Below are 26,637 nucleotides of genomic sequence, written 5' to 3' on the forward strand. Positions count from 1 at the left end.
TGAACTTATGAAAAACTCCTTTTATTTTTATAATTCAATACCAAGTGAAAAGATAGGCACATTCATTTCATGAGTCATATTCTCAACCTCTAATGTAAAACAAACAAGACTGAATATGCACTTAATATGTAGTTTTCAAGTCTGGAACAGAATGTAAAAAACCATTATAAAACTTTGCTATGAGACATCAAACTTCTAAGAGTTGGTTAGACAATGACTTCACTTCCAGATAATCAGACAGAACAAAGCACACCTGACAGCTGAGCCAGAAAGAGTAAGAACAAAGTGCAGACACCTGGCGGCTCCTTATGCTCGTGCTTCAGTAGTACAGAGGAGACTCAACAACAGAACTCTCCTATCAATGACAGCACATCAGTGTTGACAGCACATCAGTGTTAACAGTCACCAGTAATATTGAACAAGCTTAGGAACAGTTAATCCTGACAGGTTATAAAATACAAAACACTTACCTTTATTTTGTCAAGCTTTTATAAAAACTGATGGTGTTACACAAAACAAACTCATCTATTTCCCAAGCATACTGAATGAAGTAGAAGACAGCACAACAAATGGTAGAAGGGACAGACTCAGGGTTGTGCTACAATCTAGGCCAAAGCAGCTGCCTAGAGGATTCGGAGGAGGCCAGCACAGGATCTTCCATTGTACACCCTGGTTCATATGCTATCTCTATGAGTTTGGGACTTTTCTATTTTGTAAGTATACTAGTCTATACTCTCTAAGAAATAGACTTAAAAATAGAAATATGAAACAGTAATAAAGGTCAATTATTCAGCTGAAGTGTTTGATTTATAAATAAGAAATGACAAAAGGATACTGACAAAGCAGAACTGTATTAAACTAAACATGAACACGTTAATATAATCTGTTTTAAATTCCAGCCCAACCTTAGTTGTTTTTGACTCTAAGGCTGTGTGTTAACTACAATTATTCTAACTGTAATGCCAATAACAGCCCTGAATTCTGCTAGATCCAGGACTCACACCTCTATGCAAAACAAAACTACAAAAAAACAAAAACAACCATTTACACTTACTAAGAAGAGCAAACATTTACTTCAATTGCAGTATATGCTTTTCAGTCACAAAAAGAAAGAAAAGAACAGTGATTAGACAGTGGTCACATCCTGTGCAAAAAAAACAAAACAAAACAAAACAAAAAACAATTTGAAATATAAAAACGGTAGCACAAGGTACCAGTTGCTTACATTTCAGAAAAAAGGAAGCACGGTAGCTGAAATACGGCACTGCTGGCAATTTCTAAACCAAATAGAATGCCTTTAAATGATGGAGTTTATTTGTGTATTAGTAAGAAAGCCCCACAACCATAAATAGTACAATATTTAAAAATAAAAAAAAATATTTATATCCATCTAAGACAGATAGTGTATTTGTACATTAGAATTCTTTAAGTGCAGAAGGTGGTTCGGGTTTTGCCTTGTGTATTTTTTAATTCAGTACTTGCCCATATGTTGAAGTTCCACTCAATTACAAAAGCCAATTCAAATCAAGGAACGTGTTATTCAAAGTTGCATAATTTCACTTGGGACTACCAACAAAGTTCAAATCAAGTCTTTAACATTAATGATCATTTTTAGTCAATGGAAAGTTAAAAAGTCCTTAAATCTTCATTATCCTCTTGAACTTGCCCTTCTAAATGATTCTCAGACTGCAATTCCTAGTTTGCAAATTAAAAAAATGCAATATGCATCATACTTCAAGAAAAGACGATGATGTTGAACTAGCATTCTTCTGGACCTTTTCCCGGCTCCTTTCAACCTTCTTTATAATCTCAGACACAATGCACACTGACGAGGTAAGGCCCAAAAGAAACAACAGATCTGAAAGAGAAAAAGAAAAAGAGAAGAAGAGTTTTACAAGGCTTTGAAATGTAGAGCGACAGCCTACACCTTAGAATACACTGTCTCACAACTATTTCAGGAGGTGGGATCAATCACTCCCGTAAGTTAAAAATGTTGAAATGAGGGAAAGGAAAGGTGGCTCTGAGATGAAAGCCTCATCGGGCAGGTGGACTATCCAAGCCCACCCCAGAACCCACGGTGGAAGGTTAAAGGCAACTGTGACAGTTGTCCAGACCTCAGTACATGAGCTGTGGCACACATGCCTGTATACACACACACACACACAAACACACACTAATAACAACACTTTAAAATACATATGAAAGATAACTCTCAAGTAAGCTCAAAGTCAGAGCTGAGGGAGAAGTCAGAACTAGAACCGGGATGGATTCCGTGACATCCTTCCCTGACTCCTAAGATTCACATAACTACCCTTTAATAGTAATGCCAAGGGTTTCCTCTTTGATAGATCGCAAGGCTTTTGCAAAGCACTACTCATGAAGCAGTGAACTCTCCAATAGTATTTTTCAAGTCTAGAAAACTGTCTTGTAATAAGATTCACACTCTCTAGTCTTTCTTTATTGTCTAATAAACTGGAGCTTTTTTTTTAATTTTGCATTTTAAAAAGTGGAAGCAATGTGAATATAGAATTAAAATATTAAAACTAGTTCAAACTTTAAGGTGAACTTCAACTTATACCAAAACCACTAAACTTGTATCAAAAAAAAAGACTATAAAACTCACTTCATAAATACAAAAACCGACAAAAAAAAAAAAAAATCTAAGAATGAGGGCCTATTTTCCACATGTTCTCTCCTGCACACTTAAGACAATTAAGACTTAATTAATTCTGAATGCATTTTGTTGGTGGTGGTTGTCTGTAATGATGGATCACACAAAAGACCTCGGCTTACCAATGAAACATTACCCACAAGCTCCACACCCACCCTTGTACCATATAGTTAATGTACGCCATATAAAAGAATAATAATTTCCTCAGAAATATTATAAAACCTAGTGTCTCCTGAATCAAATGGAGATTTCATGAAATAAGAATGGTGAAATACTAAGTTTATTTTAAAGTGATTAAGTTTTAAGATCAATTTGATATTCAGTAAGCTAAAGTTCTCTCATTTCATAATAGAAATCTTCATGTTTTTAAATACAATGTTGTAAAGTACAATTAATCTACAACAGGTTTTGTGAGTTGCTGTATTTCAGCATCACAAAACAGGACTTTATAACAACTGATAAGATATACAGGGTGGGAGACCAAGTAAATGAAAACAAGTTTCCCCTGAATGTCTGATACACAAACATAAAAGACCTTGTTACAAGTCCCGCCAGTTATTTTTCTCTTTCTATTTATTTAAAAAGAGCTTTTTACTATGACAGACACATTGTAAGGATACAGCAATAGGGCACACAGCATTTCCTTTACCCAGTATACTTAGGCTCTCGGTTTGAAAAACCTTCTGGAGAGGAGGGAAGTAAATAACAAGCAACTGTCCCATGATGGATCCAAGAACTGCATAGCAAAACATCTTATTACTGCAGAGTCCGATCTCAAACACAGACTTGGTCTGTTGGCAAAACACAGAGCTCCAATTAGTTCACCCAGATCACAGAAATGGCACCACGACTGCACTGGGGTCAACTGTGAATAATCAGAACCACTGAATTCTATCATGTTAAACCACAAAATGTCCTAACATTATTAGTTTTATAAAATCCATATACACTAAAGATAAATTCTAATCCAACTTTTTTTATTTATCAGAAGTGAGGGAGATTATGAGAGTCAAAAGTAGTGGACACCTGAGGCAAAACTGCATTTGCTGATGTGATGGGGCCGCTGCACACATCAGGGATGCCGCATATATGCACTTATAAGCAACTGACTGCATGCACAAGACAAGAACCATCCAGCTAAAACCTCAGTTGGTCAGAATGGGTCATAAGGTTTCAAGCCTAGATGGGAAGCTACTGGCAACAGATGGGAGGGCGTGGGGCGGAGGGGAGTACATTCTCTTCACTGGTATGTGCCCTGAGACACTAGCCCTGCTCAAGTAAGACTATCCTATGGCCATGGATACATGGACAGCACTGTGTAGACTCAGCAAGTTTTTTTTTTTTTTTTTTTTATTTAAAAAAAAAAGCAAATAAAGTGCAGAAAGGGTCAATAAGGGAGGATTTGGAGAGGAAGGAATGAGAGGTAGATTTGACCAAAACACACACACACACACACACACACACACACACACACACACACATACACGTATGTGAGATTCTCAAACAACAGAAAATTAAATATAACAGGTTATATTTATTTATTTCTATGTTTATATATGCACATAACAATGAATAAGAGGCCATCAATTTGGAAGGGAATAGTGGGATATGAAGGACTGGAGGAAGGGCACATGGAAGGGTCTAGAGGGAGGAACACAAAGAGGGAAATGATGTAATCGTATTTTAATTAAGATTAAAGGAAAATAATTGCAGGCTGGGGAGTTTAGATCCCCAACACCTATAGGAAAAACCAAGAGTGACAGGGCTAGCCAGCCCTGGTAGGTGGAAACAGAAAAGATCCAGGGGCTCACTGCCCAGCTTATCTTGCCCTTCCACACATGCGCCATTCACACACACACACACACACACACACACACACACACACACACAGAGTGAAAGAAAAAGGTTGCTCAGCACACCACAGTGGTGCCAGCTTGTGATCTCAGTTCTAAGGGAGCTGTATGAGAGGATCTCAAGTTCAAAGCTGGCTTAAGGTATACAGAGAGGTCATCTCAAAAAAACAAAAGCAAAAGAAAGAAAAAGCAGGCACTTTCCTAAAAAACAACAACAACAACAATTATAACAATGAGCCCATAAAAAGAGAACTTACTTTAGTGCCTGTGGTGGTTTAAATAAGAATGGCCCTATAGGCTCTTCTAGCTGAATGCTTAGTCACCACTTCTGGAGTGGCACTATTTGAGAAGGAGTAGGAGGTATGGACTCTCCCTCCCTTCTCCCTCCGTCTCTCCAGCCCTCTTTCTCTGTCTGTAGATTAGGATATAGCCTCAGCTGGTTCTCCAGCATTATGCCTGCCTTCTACCATGTTCTCTGTCATGGTGAGAGGATCTCATGTTCAAAGCTGACTTAAGGCATGAAGACTGAAATTGTACACAGGCCCCAACTGCTGAGTTGCCTTGGTCATGGTGTCACAGAATAGAAGATTAAAGCTAAGAAAATACCCCCAAAGTATTAATAAATTTCATTCATATATTGTGAAACCTTTTCTATCCAGTCACTAATGTATACAACCTAAAACTCTTACTCAACAAATACACATAATTATGTGTGTATAAAAAAAGTAAAACTAACTGCCTTTCATAAAAGAAACACAAGTACTAGCTTCTAAAGTAGTCTAGTGATAAATTACTGTACTTGGAAAGCTCTAATGTGAAAAATGCTAACAGTTAAGGACTCATAGAGGTCTTCAAAGGGTAGAAGACTTCTAAGTACCAAAGAGAAACCGGAGTGCATAAACACTGCACTGAATGGCCACGTAAACGAAACCAGTTCTCAAGGACACTGTGCTTCAGAAAGTACCCCAGGCTCTGATGCTAGCACATCATTTCCTAACTAGAAAATGCAAACACAGCTTAATGTACAACATGAAAAGAAAACAAGTTAAGAGTCTTAAACTCTGATACCATGACAGATATGGCAAGGAACACACTGTCCTTTTCACAAGGCTTTCTAAAATGAAACTAATATGTTTACAGCCCCCATGGAGTTTGTCCGTTAATCTAAATTAAATATATCCTATAGTTATTAATTGAAGATTGGATACCATCTGAGATCAAATATCTCATCTTTATTGTTGACAAAGGCACATCTTTATAGAAAAATATATGTAATCTGTGGCTACAAAAATCAAAGCTAAACTATTCATAATTTCCATCTGTTTCCTAGAAAAGGTTGTTCTTCTCCGAGCAGTGAATAAGACCATTTGAGCATACCTGAGATCTGGAACTCAGCGCATTGAACATGTCAAAAAACACAAAGCAAGTGAAAGTCATTGTTGTGTCTCGGGGTGTTATCACATTGTCTCGAAGCTGCCAAGAAAGACAAAATGACTTTGTTTGTTTCTTGGTGGCTGAATTAAACGGATAAACACTGCATGCTTTTAAAATGAAATAGCTTCATTCTAAACATGAAACCTATCTGAATTTTCTACAGACCACCTAGTGAACAGTCTGCATAAAAAAAAAAAAAAAAAAAAACAACCTCATGAGAACACTGCGGCAAGGACTTAGACTTCCTTACTCTGCTCATGGTACTTTCCTACTTACTGACTTACATTATAGTCTCTATGCCTGGGCTTTTCACTCAGAGGGTTCTTCACTTGTCAATCATCTGTACACCAAAATTACTAGGAATCTGACTACTCAGATGCATGGTAACACAGCAGTTTATCCAGTGAACATACCTCTCGCCAGAAGACAAACAAAGTCCCACAAACAATGATTATTGATGAAACAAGTATTTTAAGTATCAAGTTTTTTGTCAAAATGCTGTCCTTCCAGTTTCGAGGTGGTTTTCGAATGACATCTTTATCCACTGGCTCTACTCCAAGGCTTAAAAACAAAGAGAACAAACAAAGTACAGGAAATTAAATGCTTCCTTTTGAAAACAAGATGTTGGATCATAAAAAAAATCACAGCCTAGGATTACTTTAAAATTACCACTGCTAGACATGATGGCAGATGTCTCTAGTACCAACTAGCAGGAAGAAGGAAGTAGGGGACAGAGAGGAGAGGAAGACAAGAAGTGAGGGTAAGGGAGACTACTGATCTGCTGCTTTCCAAACGTTTACATTTATGCATTCATTTACATATTAATTGATGTCTAAAATTCATAATCTACCAAGAAAAAAACACATTTCATGCAAGGATGTCCTTGATTAGGAGATTTGCTGTGATGGCCATGACAGGTATCATTGAACTACCATAGTACTAAAAATATAAGAGACACTGAAACCTTTGAACACATATTTTACCAAGGCTCTTAAACAGAACTCAGCTATGAAGCTGAACTTGGAGATGGTGTTGATGCAGTATTATGAACTTTTGCTAGACCTCAGGCAGTGACTCACAACTGGTATCCTACTATGTACTCTGCATATGGAACCTGTATTTAAGAGAACAGTAACAAAACCAATCAATCTTGCCTTGGATTTCCCATGTAATCAACTTTTATAGCATAAGCTAATGCATAGCTGTAACCTTAAGTTATATACTTTTCCATGCTCCCGGCCCAGTGTATTATCTATGTGTTTTCATGTATATATTCATGGTTCATTATAATCATTTGCTGGAAACAGCAAATAGATTGAAAGGGGCCTTATAAAATGGCTATCTGTAAGTGCTGAAAGTGGTGTTTGTTTATTGTCTGGGCCAGTTGAGTCAGTGACTTAATTCCAGCTAAAGCTCTGGTTAAGACTGTTCTAAAGTATCACTCATTCCTTCTATGTGGAATAAACAGATACACAGAGACCCGAGACAGCCTTCAGGCAGGCATACATCACAGAAAACAGAAGAGTGAAGCAAACAATTTAAATGTTGGCTCACTCTTGGTTAAATAACAGTAACTGGGCAGGGAAAGGGGGTCACCTTTGATTTCTTCCCTCAGCTTATTATTAATGTGTTTTATTAATTTCTTCCCTGAGTTTATTATTAATGTGTTCAAACAGACTGCAGGGAATGTCTCCATTACATCCTGTTCTTAGAACACAGCTGTGTCCTAAACACACGAACTGTGATTATTTCCTCTCTGTTCTTATCCAAAAGCTGGCACCTCACATAGTATAAAGGATCAGAGCTTCTGTGAATGGCTGGACAACCAAAAATAAAATGACATACACATATGACAATGTCTAAGAAGCACATTACTGCAAAGTCATGAGGAAGGTTTAATATGTCTTATTCACACCTGTCTTGTCTTTTCAGTTTGTAAATACACACTTACCTCTGAGCTGGGGGTCCATCCATTATAATATTGATCCACAAAATCTGCATTGCATTGAGAGGGTTAGGAAAGTTCATTAACGTAGCCAATGAGATTAAAGTTAATGCTGCTATACTCCTGTTAAAAAAGAGTCATTTAAAAATTAGCACAATAAATTGTATACATTTACTAGCACTTAAGTCTCATGTTACTGGGGCTGGGAGCCAGCTCAGTTGGTGAAATACTTCTGAGAAAGCATGCGGACCTAAGATTAGATCCTTGGAAACCAAGTGGAAAGTTAGGGTAGCAGTGCATCCTGTAACCCCAGTGCTGGGGAGGAAGACAGAAGGCCCCTGCAGCTTACTGGGTAGCCAGCCGGGCTGATCAGTGAGCCCCAGGTTCAGTTATCAAGACTTAAGGTAGGAGATGACTGAGAAAAACATCCAATGTCAACAACTGAGCTCTGTATGCACACACATACATGTGTACACAGATATGTGCACATCCACAAACACATTCACTACATACACACACAAAAGGAAAAAAATAATGTTCTACATATTTTAAAGTAATCCTATTAATTCAGCTGACCTATACTTCAGTCATATGAATATTTTGTTAAGATGCTAACAATTTTGTTTGTTGTTTTAGAAAGTGAGTCTAATGCTGCAGCCCAGGGTCTCCCTAATGTAGACTGGGTTGGTGCAACAATCTACCCAGTCTCCCAGGTGTTGGGACCAAAGTCACCCTGATTAGCAAGCTAAGAGTATTTAACAAAAAAAAAAAAAAAAAAAAAAAAAAAAAAAAAAAGTTTGTTTTTAATGCTTAGGCAACAACAGCAAAAGTAGTTAAGACCTTCCAACCCTGACAGAGGCTTTCTCTAAGGAAGACAGGCTGGGCCTCTGGCCTCTTCTACCTCAGTCTTCTACACTGGGATTGGAGACATGTGGCATCAAGCCCGGATGAAAGGTTTTAAACCTACAGAGCAACACTTTCAAAAATATTTAACCACTTTTTGGGTATATAAAATCTATCCTATTTGAGAAAAAGATAACCAAGAAGCATTGCTGAGACATGACACATCCCTTTTTAATTTCAGGGACAATTAAATAAACCCCAGAAGTTTATGCAGGTATCCCTCAGTTACCAAGAGAATTGTTTCCAGTATCCCTTCAAATGTCAAAGTCCTAGTCACTTATATAGAATGGCAAAATATCTACCTATTGTTTATATATTTATTATATATTTTAAATCATCCCTACACGATTGTAATATCTAGTATGACGTAAACAGTATGTTAATAGCCTTTTACTTTTTAGAAAACTACTAATAAGTAATTTTCATGAATACAGGTCATAATTTTACTTTTCAAATAATTTCTCTAGAAGACCCATGAGTAAAAAAGTTCTTGCAAACTTACGTGCTCAGTTGAAATCTAACAAAATTTTTAATGTTATTATAAATGCCTTTACCCTCTTCTATTGCAGACCTGAAATTTAAAAATAAGAAAATAAGAAAATATCACATAAAATATGCCTATATTTTTTGAAACCAAGTTTCCAATCAAATAACAATTAGCACTTACAAAAAATTTTCTATTGTTAGGTAAGATTAAGAAACATTGAAATATTTTAATTTACCAGAGAATTGAGCTCTATTTAAATTATTTTCATTATACACTATTCAAATCTTTTTTAAAAACCACAACCACTGATAGAGCTGATGCATGGCTCAGTACTCAGAAGGCACACCACTCCTGCAGAAGACCTGAGCTCTAGTCCCAGCACCCAGGCCAAATGGCTCACAACCATCTCTAATCCAGCTTGAGGGGAACTACCAACTCTGGTCTCTCCACAGGCACCTGCACCAGTATGTACACTCAACATGTAATTAAAAAGAAATCTTTTTAAATACTCAACATAAAAACCATGTATTATCTCTCGCCATACAAAATAATATTACACAATTCTGATAGAAAAACAGTGACATTCTAAATCTTTCACAGCTCCTATTTCTTAGTAGGTTAAATTAACACATGTCAAAAATTAAATGGCAATAAGTTATATAAGAATTATGGAATTTATTGTCCTATAACTATTAAATTAATATGCTTTGAAAAATTAAAAAATGTACTTTAAAAAATTTATTGAAGAATTCTTACATTTACTTGGCTGAGTCTAGGAAAAGGTATAATCATAAAATAACTGCATCCTCTGGGATTTTTAGATAACTTTAAGAATGGGAGAAAAACTACTTCTCTCCTTGCAAAAAGCTGGCAAATGTGAAGCCTTGCGTGCCACACGGGAGTAAAGAGCACAGTGGTACTCGAATCACAATTCAACACCGCAAGCAGTAAAGCTCGGTCACTGCGGGCTGGGGAAAGGGAGAAGGGCAGGCTTCCACCACCGCATTGCACTGGAGTAGCAAAGGCAGTCATAGCTAAGGCGGTATCACAAAATGAGGGCAAAAGAACACTTACTCATGTAAGAAAAGAACATGAATGTGAACTCAACTTTTAATGCTACATAATGTTTCCTGTGATTTCAAATTTAACTACAATAAAGACTCTGGAGCAGAGGCACTGCTGTACCATCATTTTATGCCTAGAAAAATGTGACAACTGGCTGGCACTCCCTAAATATTGCATCATTTATTATGTCTGTTCCATTTATACAAATACCTTTCTCTTGAATTACATAAGATTATTCCCCAAAATGTTTAATCTGACATATACTGCCCATTCTTTTTGAGCTGAATTGTCTGAAGACACAATGCACGAAGGAGAGAAAAGCAAATGTCTTACATAATGGTTTGGAAATCATCATCCACCAAGATCATGTCTGCAGCCTCTTTGCAAACATCGGTACCAGTCTGGCCCATTGCAACTCCAATGTCTGCAGCCTTGAGAGCAACTGCATCATTTACCCCATCTCCTGTCATGGCTACAACTGACCCGTTCTTCTGTAGAGACTAAAGAGAAGCAGAGAAAAGAAAGGTAAAGCCCGGAGAATTACCCTGACTGTTTAAGTCAGATAAAGAGGTATTATCAACCATCTTTCACAAAATGAAGATTAAAAATCTGTATAACCTCATTTTTTCAGTCAGCTTCAATACATGAAAGTCTTTATAAAATAAAGCTTACAGAATATTGCAAATAGTATTGCCAAGACAACTGCATATCTGAAATGTGACAGTCAACTATACAATGGTTAATAACTAGGGGTACTTTGTTTTCCAGAGAACAATAACAATGTTTAGGGGCATTTTGACTGTCTTGAGCTGTAACATGGCACTGACATTTACTAAGTAGGATCTAAGGATGAAACTAAACATTCTAATTTACCCAGGAGAGCCCTATCCCTCCTGTCTACAAATAACCTACCCTAAAATGTCAACAACCTCTAAGCCGAGAGGCTCTAAACTTTACAATAACTAGCTACCATAATTAAACCTCTTATCAACATAGGATACAATTTAAGTTTCTTTATACATCAATCAAATGGGTACAGAACAATGCCAGCCAATGAGGCATTCTGCAAGACAGCAACTGAAACTTAAACCTTCCTAATGCCTGTTGACATGCAAGTGGTGCTGGTGTGTAACACACAGCTCCATTTGTGAAACATTCCACATAATGAAGTTACTTAATGATATACTTCTAAAACACAGCTTCATTAAGGAACTCAGAAATAATAAGCCTTCTTTACACTGTTCACTCTCATAAAACACCTGTCTTACATTTGTTTACACATGTCTAACAATGACTTTTCACACTAGGATGATTTAACTATGGGTCCCTATCAGAATACACTTCTACACTCTGTTTGAAGAGGCTTTACTGGAAATACTTTACAGTTTCCTTACATGACTTCCTATGCCAACTAACCAGTTTTTCTGTCAAGCTCTTCCAGAATTATGTTTTGTCTCACAATACTTTGAACTTTGATATTCTATCAATACTCTTTGCAACAAACAAATGTTAAAACATTTTGTATAGTTTAAGATAATTTGGTTTTCAGACACCCACCTTAATAATTTTCATCTTGTGTCTTGGGCTTGCTCTGTAAAATACTGCAACCTGTTAAAACACAAAAACATTGAAAATACCCAGAGTTAACAAGTAGCAGTATTTTTATGTAATGACATTTTTTACAATTTGGCACAAAGACTGAAATTAATCAATGTCATATACATTCACCTCATGCAGGGATTAGACCTTCACCAAAGAAAAGGATATGTTAAACATAGAAAAAATCTAAAGAAGTCATATATAACCTTATTTATAGAATTTAGGTAAGACTACGAAGAGAAAACAGCTTTATTCTTGCAGTATTTTAGAAATGAAAAGGGGGAAATTTTTTCTTTATTCTCACAACTGTGTTCTCACAATTGGTATACAACAGGCTTTTCTCTATGATCTGACTCAGATAAGAACTTCTGCTTCCCAATGTCTGGGCAGTCATTTTACAGTGTCATGTAGGTATTCCTTCCTGATTTGGAAAAATTCACAAGCCCCTCTTCAACTGTAATTCAAAGCTGCGTAATGATCAAATTTCTCCACCAGAATTAATCTCTTTTCATGATCATCTATGCAGTCCTTCACTGTGCCAGCTCCGATGCCAGCCAGAACAGTGTGTCTGTGTCTTTAAGGTTTGCCTTGTTTTATCCAAAGTTGTCTATCCAACACTGCCAGCCCTTACAGCTCTCTAACACAGTACCAGCAGGAGAATGAAGAAGGGAAGCTGATTGGCATGACCCTATTCCCCTTCATATCATAAAAACACAGTTGTAAATGTCACATGAGTTCCTACTTCTCACTCTTTGTAAGCATTCGCATTCCAGATCTTCCAACCTCTCATTTCCCAAACACCTGAATTTCGACATCATGATCAATCTTGCCAGTACCTAAAAGCCATTCTGTTTCTTACACCCACCGGACTCACTCTTTTCTAAAGTCCTGGATGATTATTTCATGTTAGGTTTCTCTCCTCACTTCTCCAGTCCTGCTCTCAGAAGACAACTTTATTTCCTACTCCAAAGAAAACACTCCAATCCCCGCCACCCATCTGTGTTCAGAACCAACCCTAATATTTTACTGTAGATGAACTGATAATCCTGACTCACCTGCTTGAGTTTACCACCACAGAAATTCTTAAAATTCTTCCCTCTCGTTGATCAGATTTTTCATGATATTTAAGCAAAAGTGAGAGTTCACATCCCATGCCCTCCCATCTTAGCTCTCCTCCCTTTTCCTTCATCTTCACTTTTCGTTTTAAATCATGCTACCCATGGTGGCAAAGGTTCCCCTGGACCTTCAGTGCTCTTGAGATGTCTGCCAATAAACAAACAACTGAGTGACCCTCAGGGCTGTCATACACACTATTCCTGCCTCCTCTTTCTAAAGTCTGTGTAGTGGCTATTCCTGGTTGTCAACTTGACTATATTTGAAATGAACTACAATCCAGAATGGGAAGGCTCACCAGTGAACCTAATCTGGAGGCTGGGAGATAGAAATTTCTGATCTGGATCTTGGTATGGAGATCTTGAGACACAGTGGTGATTGAATCCAGAAGATTAAGACAGGGAGATCTCCGAGTCCAAGGTCATCTGGGATTAAAGGTGGGGACACACCTTTAATCTGGGCTACAACTTTTGCTGGGGACCATATAAGGACATTGGAAGAAGGGAGTCTGACTCTCGCTCTTTCGCCTTCTCGCCGTGTGGGACTCAGCAACTGCTAGATCCTTGGACTTCCATTCACAGCTACTACTGAACCATTGTTGGGATTTGGACCATTGTTGGGATTTGGACTGCAGATTGTAAGTCATCAATAAATTCCTTTACTATATAGAGACTATCTGTAAGTTCTGTGACTCTAGAGAACCCTGACTAATACAGTCTGAAACCAATCTTTTTTAAAGATTCAGTTGAACTGCAGCATTCATTACTGATTATACCCAATGTCCTATGGGCCCAGGAATCACATGACACATATTTGGAGATTATTCTTTAATTAAGAATAAAGTTCAACCTCTATGCAGATAGTGCATGGGTTCCTCTGTCTTGTATTCTGGCTAAGACCATTTTGGGTTTCACTAAAATGTGGTCCTTTGATGGAAAATTCCATGGAAAATTATCCAACTCTATTCTAGGATCCCAAGGTCAATGCCCCAGCTAAATCATCTTAGGTTCTGTTGAACTGCCTGCTTCTGCAAAACGTTCCCCTGCAGCTGCCAAGGAAGATATGCCAGAACATACTTTTTGCCTTTAAAATTCCCTTGCCCTAAACACTTGATGCTACACTTAGGTCACAAATGGCTGAGTCTAGTCCCTGCTGGCTGGAATCGTCTTTTAACTGACTATAAATGGTGTCTGAGTAGTCACGTTTGGTGAGCTCCCTTTAACATTTAAATGGATCTTTAAGAAAACTAAGCTACATATATATTCAAAACACCCTTGTACCTGAATATATAGAAACCTAAGCATTCAGAACTTACTCATTAAGCATGTGCTGTACTGTCAGCCTAAGTGTTTGACAAGGCCATAGGATATACAACAGATTCAAATAAAACCTGATGGTGAGGACTAATGCTCTGCCATGGGCTTTGTTCCACATAACTTATATTCAAACTTGGCAGGACACTTCTCTGTAACTATTCTAGGTTACCGAAAATAAAAAGCCTGGTACTGGCTGACTGAAGATGCACTCCTTTATATACTAGCATGTTTATTGATATGCAATAAATATATCTATTAATTATTATAAGACCTTAACATTTCAAAATTTCTGACTTCATCTCAAAAATAGTAGCAGCCACTTTCAAACCAAGCAGATCCATCACAAACCAAACTGGCAATGATTACTTGTTCTTTTCCATGTGGTGCATATCACTACACACATTTGTTCTTACAGCAACAGAATATGTTGAGACCTATATATCAGATAATACATTTGTAAGTTATAGCCATGGGCTCCAGTACCAATGTCATCCCACTCTCAATGGCTCTGAGACATGGAAGTAACCAAGATGTCCTTCAAAAGTGTCGGTCACAGTGAGCAAGCTATCAACACAGGAAAGGACATGGTGGGATAATAAATGTATATTGCTTAGTCAAAAGGGCCAGCCTGGAAAGGCTACTTACGATATAATTCCAACCCCATTACATTCTTAAAGCAAAGAACAAATTAGTGAAACAGCAAGGGCATCATAAAGCAACAGGACAGGTCTGCATAAAACTCATGGTGGGCAAAGTGAATACTGGACTGTCAAAGCCCTAGAAATAATAGACCTGGAACAGGTGCCATTTGCTCACTTATTCTAAAATCAAAAGTTGTGCTAAATAGTCATCCTCTAGAAAGTGACTATAAGTAAGATATGTATGATATATGCATTTCTGGTTGCTATTGTTATCATTAAAATATTATTCGCAGTAAAAATACATATGCTAAAACATAAGAAAATGGTTATATAAACACATACATAACATACATTCATGCACAGTAGACAGCCACACAAAATATAGTATAGCCATTAAAGGCATATTTTTTCTAGTAGTAACATGATTTCAGAAATCCAGAAGTTATATAAAATGACTCCTATGCTTGTGACTATATAAAGTACAAACCCTGTTTTTGTTAAATACATATTGTAAAATTACAGTGGGTTAACTTGTGTTAATGTGCTATGTGGGGACATAACTTCTGAGTGTCTGGATTAGATTACTAATAGTATAAATTACAGCTTATTAAATTTTCTACAATAAGCATTATTGTACAATAATTCTTATTAATTATTAATGATCAAATGATAACTACTAATTAATAATCAATTAATTATTATTATTATATAATAGTGTTTACTGTAGAAAATTATCTAATCAGAAAAATTAGATACACATGATATATGTATACATAACACATATATAAAAAGCTGTAAGTTAAGATGTTGATATAATTTAAAGAAATTCTGTATTCTGAAAAGGCAGCTTTTAAGTATAAACTGAGATAAAAAAGGCAGTACATTTATTATTACTGGCAACAGATAGCTACAACAGCTAACCAAATAAATGCCACATAAGTACTTATGTTGAAGGACATATCAATACACACATACACACACACACATTAACAACATGGAAGAAATAATGCTGCCCAACTTCTTAGATGCCAACTTCATATGTGCCTTGTATGACAACCAGGTTCTATAAAGTCTCTATAACGCATGCTCAGATAGTAAAACTAGTTTCATGAAAGGAAATCTGGCTTTAAAGAAGTTACTATGTGATATTAAACATGAATGTCTTTCTTTCTGAGAAATAATCTGCTACAAAAGCATTAGAATGAAAGATGCATTTCAATGCCAAATAAGCAACCCTTTAACAGATGGTACTGGAGTAATAAAATACTATGCAAAACAAAACAAATTCTCACCTCTGCAATATATGTAAGAATTAAAATTCAAGGTGATCACTGGCTAAATAAAAAGCTCTAAAACTATAAACTTCTAAGAGAAAGTCCTCTGTAATCCTAGTAGACCGATCTCTTACATAACAGCACAAGCACGATCCACGAAAGTAAATACTGATAAGCCAGACTTTATCACATTCAATACCTCTGCAACCACACCAGGAAGGAAAAAGAAAAAAAAAAAAAAAAGCTGAAAAGAACTAGATCTTTTAAAATCTCAGAATTAAATAAGAAAATAATGTAATTTTTAAAAGAATATTCAGACCATGTAAATAAAGACCATAATATGGCAAACAAGTACATGAAAAGGTATTCATAATTAGAAGCTTTGGAGGGAAATACAAATGAAAAGCACAATAAAGCCTTGCTATATGCCATGAGAAGGCAGTGAGAGAAATGACCACTCAATAGGTGGTATCACTAAAGAACAACAGGAACATTCCCTGTCACCCAATGTGGAGTTTCTTATGGAGTTAAGAAGTCATCAGCCATAAGACCCTTAATTTTTCCAAACCCTATATTTAATGATGGTTCTTAAACACTGTAGCCTCCCTTCTAACACACCAACAGATGTAGTGGGGAAAAAGGATACAGGGGAAGTGGACCTGTTTAGAAATGGGCTTTTTCCCATGTCTGGAAATCAGCAGTTCACAGGTCAGCAGCAGCAGCAGCTCTATCCACTTGAAAACACTTCACGGATACACCAGGAGTCCAGTTCACTAGAGCTGGCTTGGCAAATAGGAACCAGCAGCAGTGACACACCTAGCAGGGACAGCCAGGCTTCAGCCTCAGCACAAGCCAGCAGGAGGGACCAAGGCCAACAGGAAGGTCAGGAAAAGTGCTTGGCTATGCCTCTCTCAGGCAGAAGATCAGTGAAGACTCAAGACCAAGAAGCTTTTAGCAGTGTAAGAAGCTAAGCTCAGCCTCAGTGGGCCCATTTATACTTCCTTCAAGCACCAGGTGTCTTCTATGAGTCTTGTCTCAGCATGTACATTACATCCTATCAGCCTGAGGCCATGGAAGCAGTAAGAAACTGCAGCACACCACCACAAGTTTTTTGGTGCGGTTCTCTCTATGGAGTCACGAGAAATGCAGCTCAACTACGCAAGCAATGTAAGGCAGACCAATACATGAGCTTTTAGCAAAGAATCCTTCATTACGTGCTTTTCACGTGCTTGCTTTAGCAGAACATCTTTTCTCCAGTGTCTGCTTCAGCGAAATCAGTCTGCCTTAAGTCTTTCACCTCTGTCCACTTCAATGAAACATTCCTTTTAACATTTGCCTTAGCAAAACACCATCCAAAACAACGAACTTCCCAAAGAACCCTTAAGTTTCCATTTCACTCAGGTATTTACACAAGGAAAACTGACTTTCACAAAGAAACTAGTACACACAGTTTCATTCACTATCAGCAAACACTGAAAAGACCCAACTGTCCTTGAATTGAAGAGATACAGTGCACCCTACATCCAACACTGCTCAGCAGTTTAAGGGAGTAGGAGAGTAGAGGACTTAGACACAGCAACAGTGAAGTGCCATCTCCAAAGCACTAGGTGTCAAAGACTCCTCATGCTATAAGGTCTTACTCTTACAGAGCTGAATGAATAAGAGATGAAACTATAGAAATAAAAAATTAATCACTGCTGCCAAGCTCTCGACTTAGGAGAGCAGCTGAATACAAAAGGTCATGAGAGATCTGAGGGACAAGAAGAAACTATTCTGTATCCTATTTGTGACAATGTAAGATATCTTGAATCTGTCCAAATTCAGAGCTGCACTCTAGAATAGTATATTTTACTGTCTGTAAACAACACCTCAACTTTTTCAAAAGTATAAACAAACTCAAGCAAAAATAAAAACAGAACTAAAGTGTAAGTAGTATCAACTGTTCTCTCTCCATCTTCTAACATACACATGCAAGCCCTAAATCACCGCAGTACTTTCCTCACAGGCATTGTAGTTCTTACCAGAGGTAATGATTTTACAGTATTTTCATAAGGATCGCAACATAAAAAACAATATGGTTTATTTCCCAGAAATTTCAGTTCAGAATCTGGAGCAGCAAATTTGGTAAAGTCCTTTGCAAGTAGCCAGTTTCTCGGGGACACGAACAAGGGCTGGTGCTTAAGCCTGGGCTCTCAGCGTTTACTCATGCAGACTTACCTTTGGCACTATCTGTGAAAGGTGCTGGACCTCCATTGTATCTACTTCTTCCCCAGACACAGACTGTGAAGTTTTAGAATACAGTCCCAGACGACTAGCTAACGTGAAAGGAGACAGAATATATATATATATAAATAATATAAATTTCTTTGCTTGAAGAGTTAGTAGAGCTCTGCTCATTTACTATGATCTTGTTTACTTATTTTTACATGTGAAAAGTATATCTAGGTATCATAAAAGAAAACAACTGGTAAACAAAACTGTCTGAAATTCATAGTGGGGTCTGAAGTTTTCTGTTTTAGTATTTGGTTTTGGTTTAAATTTAAGAATACAGAATTGTCCCTAAGCCAGCAAACCCTAAAAATTAAACCCAGACTAATCCATTTCTGTTCAGCAGCTCAGTTCTAATGACAACCACAATCTACTATATGCAACGTAACTGAAGCCAGAAAAGCTGATGGCACATTTAGCTGCATGCAATCATGTAGTTCCATTTAGATCAAAGGCCACGTTGAGAAGTCACCCTTCCAACACCATAACTGTGACCCTTCTTAAGATAACAACATGTGAAATCTTTAGCCCAGACCCATCACAAATTAATAAAATCAGAATTAACAGAGCTTGGCAAATGTGAAGTTTATACTTTACAGATGTCAATAAATTGGCATTTACGCTTCTCTCCACCTTACATTCCTGAAGGCAAACTAACTTTCAAACCCCAAGCACATCCCTGATGGGTAACAAGACAGAGGACAGACTAGCCTCTTAGTCTTTATGCTTAAGTCAGCTTCGCAAGTTCGACTTAAACTGAAAAGATGAACTTCAATTCGTCTTTCCTTTTACATCCCTGAGCTAGTGTTTATACCTGTCAGCAAGTGGATAATAAAGCTAAAAAGGTCAACTACCCTTCTGTGAATAAATACACAAGTGATTTCATGAGTTAATCATCTGTTTTCAATATTCTTTTTTAACTAAAATTTAGTTTACCAACAATCTTTTATAAGTTTGAGCAAATGAGTAAGTTGATGTTTTATAATCAATTGCATATTAACATATTTCCTAGCTGATGTTTACAAAACTAGATGATGTTTTCTGAAACATATTGAAGGCAAAATGTAACAACACAGTTATACCGATGGCAATTGCAGTCTCCTGAGAATCTCCAGTGATCATTTTGATGGAGACTCCTGAGGCAATGAGTGTTGTGACAGCTTCCTTCACACCAGTTCTAGGAGGGTCAATGATTCCCACCAGGCCAAGGAAGGTCAGTTGCCCCAGTTCCGGACCAGACGCCAAGGCAAGAACTTGGAAAATAATAAAATCAAAACTGCAAAATACTGGTTGTGAAAGCCTTAAAACTTAGCTGATAATAAATCACATAAGATTATAATATCATTTGTAGTTGTGGCATATTATTTATAATTCAAACTTATCACATACCAACACATTGTAGTTCAATGGTTCTATATATAAAGTTGCTTTTAGGTTATTAAAAATTAAAAGGAATAAAACCAAAGAACTGTTAAGCAGATTAGACAAATGAGAAAGAATTAAGAACATTCTCTCATAGTAACCACATGCAGCTACGATCCAAAGAACCACAATCTCTTTAGAAAATATAGTTCATTATTTAGGGAAAAATATGGGTTTGTAAAACCTTAAAACTCAAATTTAAGCGAACAGGCCCCTTTGAAGGTTCTTTCTAATATATCTTCATCAGGGAAGATTGTAACAATTGTATACACCCTATGTATACACAATTTCATACATGCTAAACACTAGAAAGAGAAAGTTCATCTATAAAGTGGTCTTAAGGTCATTAATTCCAACAAAGTCTGTTCTCACTGCCTCCAAACATTAACAAGCATTTCTTAAACTTTTAGCTCTCTAAGAGCTCATAACTATCATATCATTATGTTTATAGTGTCCTGTCACCATTGGGCTACAAGATTAAACAGAAAGTCATGCATATTTCCCAATTATCACTCAGCTTACTCTCAGAATTCTGTAAGCGCTGGTCCCTACCCTTGTAAATAAAAAGGATATACTTGTAGCAGGGAGATTTTTATGAGACCAAACACTAACAAGTGTCTACAAAAGCACACTAAACTTCAGTGTCTCAAAGAGAGCCTGAAAAATCCCTAGAGACCAAAGTAGTACTTATTCAAGCAAATTCATATGTGGAGGATTGAACGACCAAAACTGAAAACAAACCACTTGTGTTTACGGATGTAGATAAACCCACAAAGGTGCTCACTCTCAAGGACAGGAGCTACCTGGCAATCCCTGGTGCCACAGGAGAGGCAGACAGCAATTAAAGGAGATAAGAGTATCCATCTGCATGCTAGCATAGCCTAGAAAGGAGATCACCTCTGTGTCCTCCCAATGGAGGGTGGCACTACACAGGGGTTGTTAATCTGTATTTAGGCACTCTTTAACAAGACCTACTGAAGATTCTTTAGACCAAGAATACATATGCAATGTCCATAAAGGAAGTCTTCTGATACAAAACAGTTACTATGGCTTGAATATGCTATTTTTCTATACCCTCAGTGTGTGTGAATACTTGGTCCCCAGCTATGTTGTTTTGAGAGGTTGTGGAACCTTCAGGATATGGACCTACCTGGAGGAAGTGGGTCACTTCAGGACAGAACTTAAGCTTTACAGTTCACCATCCTGGCCTGTCTATGCCCTGAGATGTAAGGCAGCAGCAATGTCTCTCCTGCTGCTACTGTAAGTCACTCCTACCACCATGCCTTCTCCACCACGGTGGCCACTACCTTCATGAAGGTTAGTACATTCAAATATGCATCAAAACAAATTCTTCCTCACTAAAGTTTCCTCTTGTCAGATAGGTGGTCATAATCGTCAATAAATAAGTAAATACCTACAATATGTTGTAGTTTCAAAATTTAGGACCACAAGCATTTTTAAGAAACAAACTTTGTAAGATAAAGCATAACCACATATCAATTAATATTTTAATGTATACACATTCATACTTAATATTTAAATCCCATTAGTAATAACAAGGAGGGGAAGATCAAAGAAAGGCATGAGACAAAGATGACAGTATTTTCTAAAGTCTATGAAATAAATGTTTCCTCTAACAACTCTGGTCCACTTCCCGATGCTACAGCGCAAACCACACACAAAACCTCAGCAATGCTTCAGCAAATGGCCCGACACATAAAGGGACTTGCTACAGACCCTGACAGCATGAGTTTCATTCCTGGAACTCACACAGTAGAAGTAGAAAGTTGATTTTCATGTTTTATCTACCATGCCCCCCTCCACACATATACACAAAATAAATCTAACAGAAATTAGTAGAAGATGAAGTTCTTTAAAATATCTGTCCTGCCCAGAGAACACTGCACATCTACAAAGACCCAGGAGTTCGGATTGTGCAGAATTCTTGACTTTCCATTGAGGACCAGCTCCCCAACTATTATAAAACACAGCACCTCAGAAACTGCAATGGTTCTGATGTCTGGGGTAGAGTCGGACACTACAGAAGTGAAGTAGGGGTTCAGCTACTATTAAAAGAAGGCCTTTGTTCCCAGAAGAGGGACTACGCTGAAACAGCCGTCCTTACCTCTGAGTCCCGCTGAGCCCAGCCGTGCCTTCTCTTGTTGGTACAAATCTCTCTGCTGCTGGGTAAGTGCCAAAGTCTGCCCTTTGCTGTTGTATGTAGTACAGTACTTAATCACCTGCTCATAAGCACCCTTCATAAAGCAAATCTCTGGTCTGTCCTAAAGAGAAAAACAGACCAAGTTTACATTCAAAGTGTGTGTGTGTGTGTGTGTGTGTGTGTGTATCCTTCATGAATTCAAAAAGAATTATCCAATCTCTCATAAATCCTTAGCAAAGTTATTCAAGCCCAATGCTTTGAGTGGCAAGTAAACTTTAGAGATTACTAACATGTGGGAGTTAGCTGTATATCCTACCAGACCTTACACTATAAGCAACACTTTACTAAACCTTGGGCTGGGCACTGTAAGACCTGGAACATGGTTCTTCTTCACCAGGCAGCAAGGAAATGGATCAGCCCAGGGGTAATGGCTCAGGCTTTTTATTAATGACTATGTACTTGTATCTAGGCCTACTGACCTATGATGCTCTTTAACTCTCATAATAATAGATCTCTCCCACTCATCATAGAAGTAATATTCAACCTACCACATACAAGGTCCTAAATCGAAGCCCCAGCATGGAAAAACAAATACAAAATACACCCTAGTAGCTTCTAATGAAGACCTGTAGCCCCTGCCTGTCCTTCTTATTCTAGGCCATACCCTCTGTACTCCTGAGGTTTTGATACATTTACAGTGTGACTCTCTCAGTTAACAATTACACATTCTACACTGTGATGTCAATTTGGCCAGGTGCATCTACGTTCACTCTCTAATCTTTGTAATATAGAGCACCAGTTGTCAGAACTTGCACTATGATTGCTCCCTACTGAGCCAAGCACAGTAATGAGTACAGTGGCTCTCTATACCCTGGCTCTCTCGCCAGACACGGGTCTATTTCCTTGATGCAGCCCTTAAGTCCAAAGTCAGATATGATTTGTTTCAGCCTGTAACTAGTTCAAGCACTTGTGTCATTTCTAGATGATAATCTAGGGGCCACCACAGTTTGCCTCTTCTACGCATGGCTGTGACAATGTGTGTTCACTCTCAGCTTCCCTCCAGTCACCAGGACTATCAGCAACTGCAGCAGGGAGATGTCTGGGGCATGGACTCTGTGGGAGGGTGTGAATGTGTTTATGGCCTATCCTCACTGACACATCTTTACCTCTCTTTCTGTAAGTTCTGTCATCTGTAAAGTTAGTGTGGATGTATGCATGTATATATTTTTATTTATTTATTATTTTATTTTTTTTACTTAGATCCATGTATAGCTCTCATTCACACTTCCTAAACTTTTCAATGTGAAATAAAAAAGTTCTCATGTTGTAATATTCAGAGGAGAGAAAGAGCAGGCAAGCAGTACTTCTTTCTCTCCTTTTTCTGGAAAGCTACTTTCTTCAGTCTTCCTCTTGTCCCTTCTTTCTCAGTTGAGATGTTGGGGCCTTTTGCACTAACGAATCAGGAACTCCCCTTAACCCACCTCCAACCCCCAAATCAACATCTCCCTTTCCTTGCCTTAGCCAACAGTATCCAAGTCATACTCCCACACGGCTAAGCTCTCCTCCTGTGGAGGTTTTGCAGCACTGTCTCCCCAGTGCCTACTGCTGTAGCACAAAGCACCAAAGAGCCACGATTGGCCCTAAGCCGTCTCACGCGACCGCCCTCTGGTCTTACTGCCCCCTACTTCAAACATCTCTGCAGACTTTACGGATGCTCTACTCCAAGTATCTCGTCATTTCTCAACACTAAGGGGGCATCCTTCCTTGTGTCTATCCCCTTACACTGTCCCCCACTTCACAGTTTCAAGGAGCTAGAGAGCCCATTTTACTATAAAACCTAAAATCTTTCTGTTCTACAAATGTTTCTAGCATTATTTAACAAGATTTTATTTCTTTCTTCTTTTTGTTTGTTTTGTTATGTTTGCTGTTTGTTTTTTTTAGAGATTGGTGTCTCTAGCTCTTGACTGTTCTGGAATTTGATATACACAGACCAATCTGCTTCTCTCCCTGAGTGTTGACATTAATGACGTGAGCAGCATGCCTGGCACACTCGTACTTGCTGTCCCCTCCCTATGCTACTCCCACTGTTGCATGTGTCCTCAATCTTGAACCTTCATCTCTGACCTTCTTGTGTCCTCCATCAGCTACTTCTCATTTTCTACTTTACTCCTGGCACAGCCCCTAGCTATCACCTAGCAATCTACTTAAGACTGTTACTGGCACTTGTCATGGTCTTCAGGAAGCTCCTTCAGCATTAGGCATGATCTTTGTTTCTCAGCGCCTATGTCTGCTGGTTCAGTCTGTACCTTTACAGTAAACACTTCCACCAGTCACCAGTAACTATTCATTTAGGCCCACAACGACAGAACCAGCAGCTCCCTGGGCACTGGTAACAGTGGTCAGCTGGTGAGCAAGGCAAGTACAAGAGTAGAAAGCTTTTGTCCTTGCTACTGAAAAGTCCAGGGAGCTACTCCTGAACTTCCGGCATCCTACAGCAGGGACAGGCGCACACACTCAGGAGAGCAGACAGCTTCCAGAGCTGAGCCTGTCAACGCTCCACTGCCGTCTGCTGGTCACACTACTCTACTCTGACCAGAACATGATAAAGGAACATTGGTGGGCTTAAGAGACACAGAGGCATCGGGGAGGAAGGGTTACTGCTAATCTCTCACTCAGACTCTCAACCTTCCCTCCCATTTTTGCCAGTCTTATCACCTTTAAAAGTACTTATGGGTTTTTATCTTTTAATCCAGAGACTAGGAAAGTAAATATTTAAACTGTCATATTCAAAAGACTCCTCTTTATAAATAAATAAATAAATAGATAGATAGATAAATAGATAAATAAAAGCACTAGTTGAACAATTCCAGTTGTTTTTAAACGAGCAAGTCTGTCCAATCTGTCAGGCTGCCCTGCCCTCCATATACAGAGTCTCATTTTTGTGCTTAAGTTTCATCTACTACATCTACTGGTTGCTTTCATCTCGCAGGAAGTCTTCAGGTTGGAAAATTCAGAGAAAAATCACACAGTTAATGTGGTCTTATTTATTCTAAGGATAAGACATTCCTTCAGTGAAAAGCAGTCCAAAAACATAAAATCAACAGCAACCTATAATGAACTCTCAGTGAGAAAAAACTCATACCAAGAGAACCTGACATCAAAAGCACTCCATACCTAAGACTGTGCTATAACCCACTAAAGCTGTTAGGTCACAAACAAAACTAAACACTTAGTATACAAATGCAATAAAGAGTGTCATAATAAAGACTTCAGTCCACTGTGACTGTCATGCTCTAAACTAGTAGTTCTCAACCTTCCTAATGCTGTGACCCTCATGTGTGGTGAACCCAACCATAAAATAATTTTCATGGATACATCATAACTGTAATTTTGCTGTTATAAATTGTAAAGTATCTGTTATACTGTATATCTGATATGTGAGTCCCCCCAAGAGGTCTCGACCCACTGGTTGCCAAGCACTACTTTAAGGCAACAGGCTCTATTAGATAGAGTAATTCATTAATCTAATGGTAGATTGTCACAGGATATCTGATCACACTGTAACCCACAGGATTGTGTTTTTTAATGGAAATCCCTGTGGGGTGGCTCAACTGTAGCACACAACTTTCATTCAAGAGATAAATAAATGAAGGGGGAGGGGGCCTTTAAGTTGAGGGACATTTAAGACAGTGTGGGAAAGGAAAAAGTTTTTTTTTCCTTCGGGGACATCAGTAGAATAAGGTCACCTGGGTGCTTTCTCTGCCTCTGTTTTCACCTCAGCATCTGGCTCCTAAATCTTCACTGGTAAAATCAAATGCCTGGGTTTTTTAGGTTTTTATGTTTTTTTTTTTGTTTTTTTGTTTTAAAAACAGTAGATTAAAAAGTAAAATTGTCACCTAAGTTGACATTAGCTGTACTAGATGTATTCTTTTACTATTTTGAGATAGGTATGAGATAGAGCTCAACACTATAGCTGAGGCTAGCCTGGAATGCACTGTGTCGGTGACTTCAAGTTTGTAGCAACCCTGCTTCAGCCTCCGCAATGCTAGAATTATGTATAAATATTTCTGAATACCTGCTGTGTTCGGTGCACACACTTAACAGCCATCCACTTTTGCTCAGAACTAAAAGGGTATTCAGCTTTTCTGATGTAGTCTTGTTGCAGTCCATCAAGACCCATCTGTAAGAGCAAAATGAAAAATAAAATTAAGTCTAAAGAATATGTGTTTATTTTTCCCTTTAACAAGGAACGTAAATCACAACTTACAACATATTAAGATAACTGGATCCTTTTCCCAGTACAAGGATAGAACCAACAAGGTTCTATCTATAAAGACAGCGTTTCCCTCTGTCTTAGTCGGGGTTTCTATTGCTGCACAAAACATAATGACCAAGAAGCAAGTTGGGCAGGAAAGGGTTTATTCAGCTTACACTTCCATACTGCTGTTCATCACCAAAGGAAGTCAGGACTGGAACTCAAGCAGG

General features: G+C 38.0%; 1 protein-coding gene across 3 annotated transcripts in view; it reads right to left on the reverse strand.

The window, feature by feature from the left end:
- Atp2c1 (ATPase secretory pathway Ca2+ transporting 1) overlaps window positions 1–26,637 on the reverse strand; it is a 112,880-nt gene continuing 86,243 nt past the window's right edge. For all 3 annotated transcript variants that reach the window (XM_021206323.2, XM_021206327.1, XM_029543081.1), the window contains 12 exons: window positions 26,228–26,332; window positions 22,117–22,273; window positions 19,652–19,822; window positions 18,519–18,616; window positions 11,916–11,966; window positions 10,692–10,858; window positions 9,309–9,377; window positions 7,910–8,026; window positions 6,372–6,519; window positions 5,902–5,997; window positions 3,321–3,462; window positions 1–1,858 (listed from right to left, as the gene is read on the reverse strand). In XM_021206323.2, the coding sequence (XP_021061982.1) occupies window positions 1,728–1,858; window positions 3,321–3,462; window positions 5,902–5,997; window positions 6,372–6,519; window positions 7,910–8,026; window positions 9,309–9,377; window positions 10,692–10,858; window positions 11,916–11,966; window positions 18,519–18,616; window positions 19,652–19,822; window positions 22,117–22,273; window positions 26,228–26,332 (1,452 nt within the window). In that variant the 3' untranslated portion in view covers window positions 1–1,727. The remainder of the gene's footprint in view (window positions 1,859–3,320; window positions 3,463–5,901; window positions 5,998–6,371; window positions 6,520–7,909; window positions 8,027–9,308; window positions 9,378–10,691; window positions 10,859–11,915; window positions 11,967–18,518; window positions 18,617–19,651; window positions 19,823–22,116; window positions 22,274–26,227; window positions 26,333–26,637) is intronic.

Source organism: Mus pahari, chromosome 10 (genome assembly GCF_900095145.1).
Source record: "Mus pahari chromosome 10, PAHARI_EIJ_v1.1, whole genome shotgun sequence".
Taxonomy (NCBI): Eukaryota; Metazoa; Chordata; class Mammalia; order Rodentia; family Muridae; genus Mus; species Mus pahari.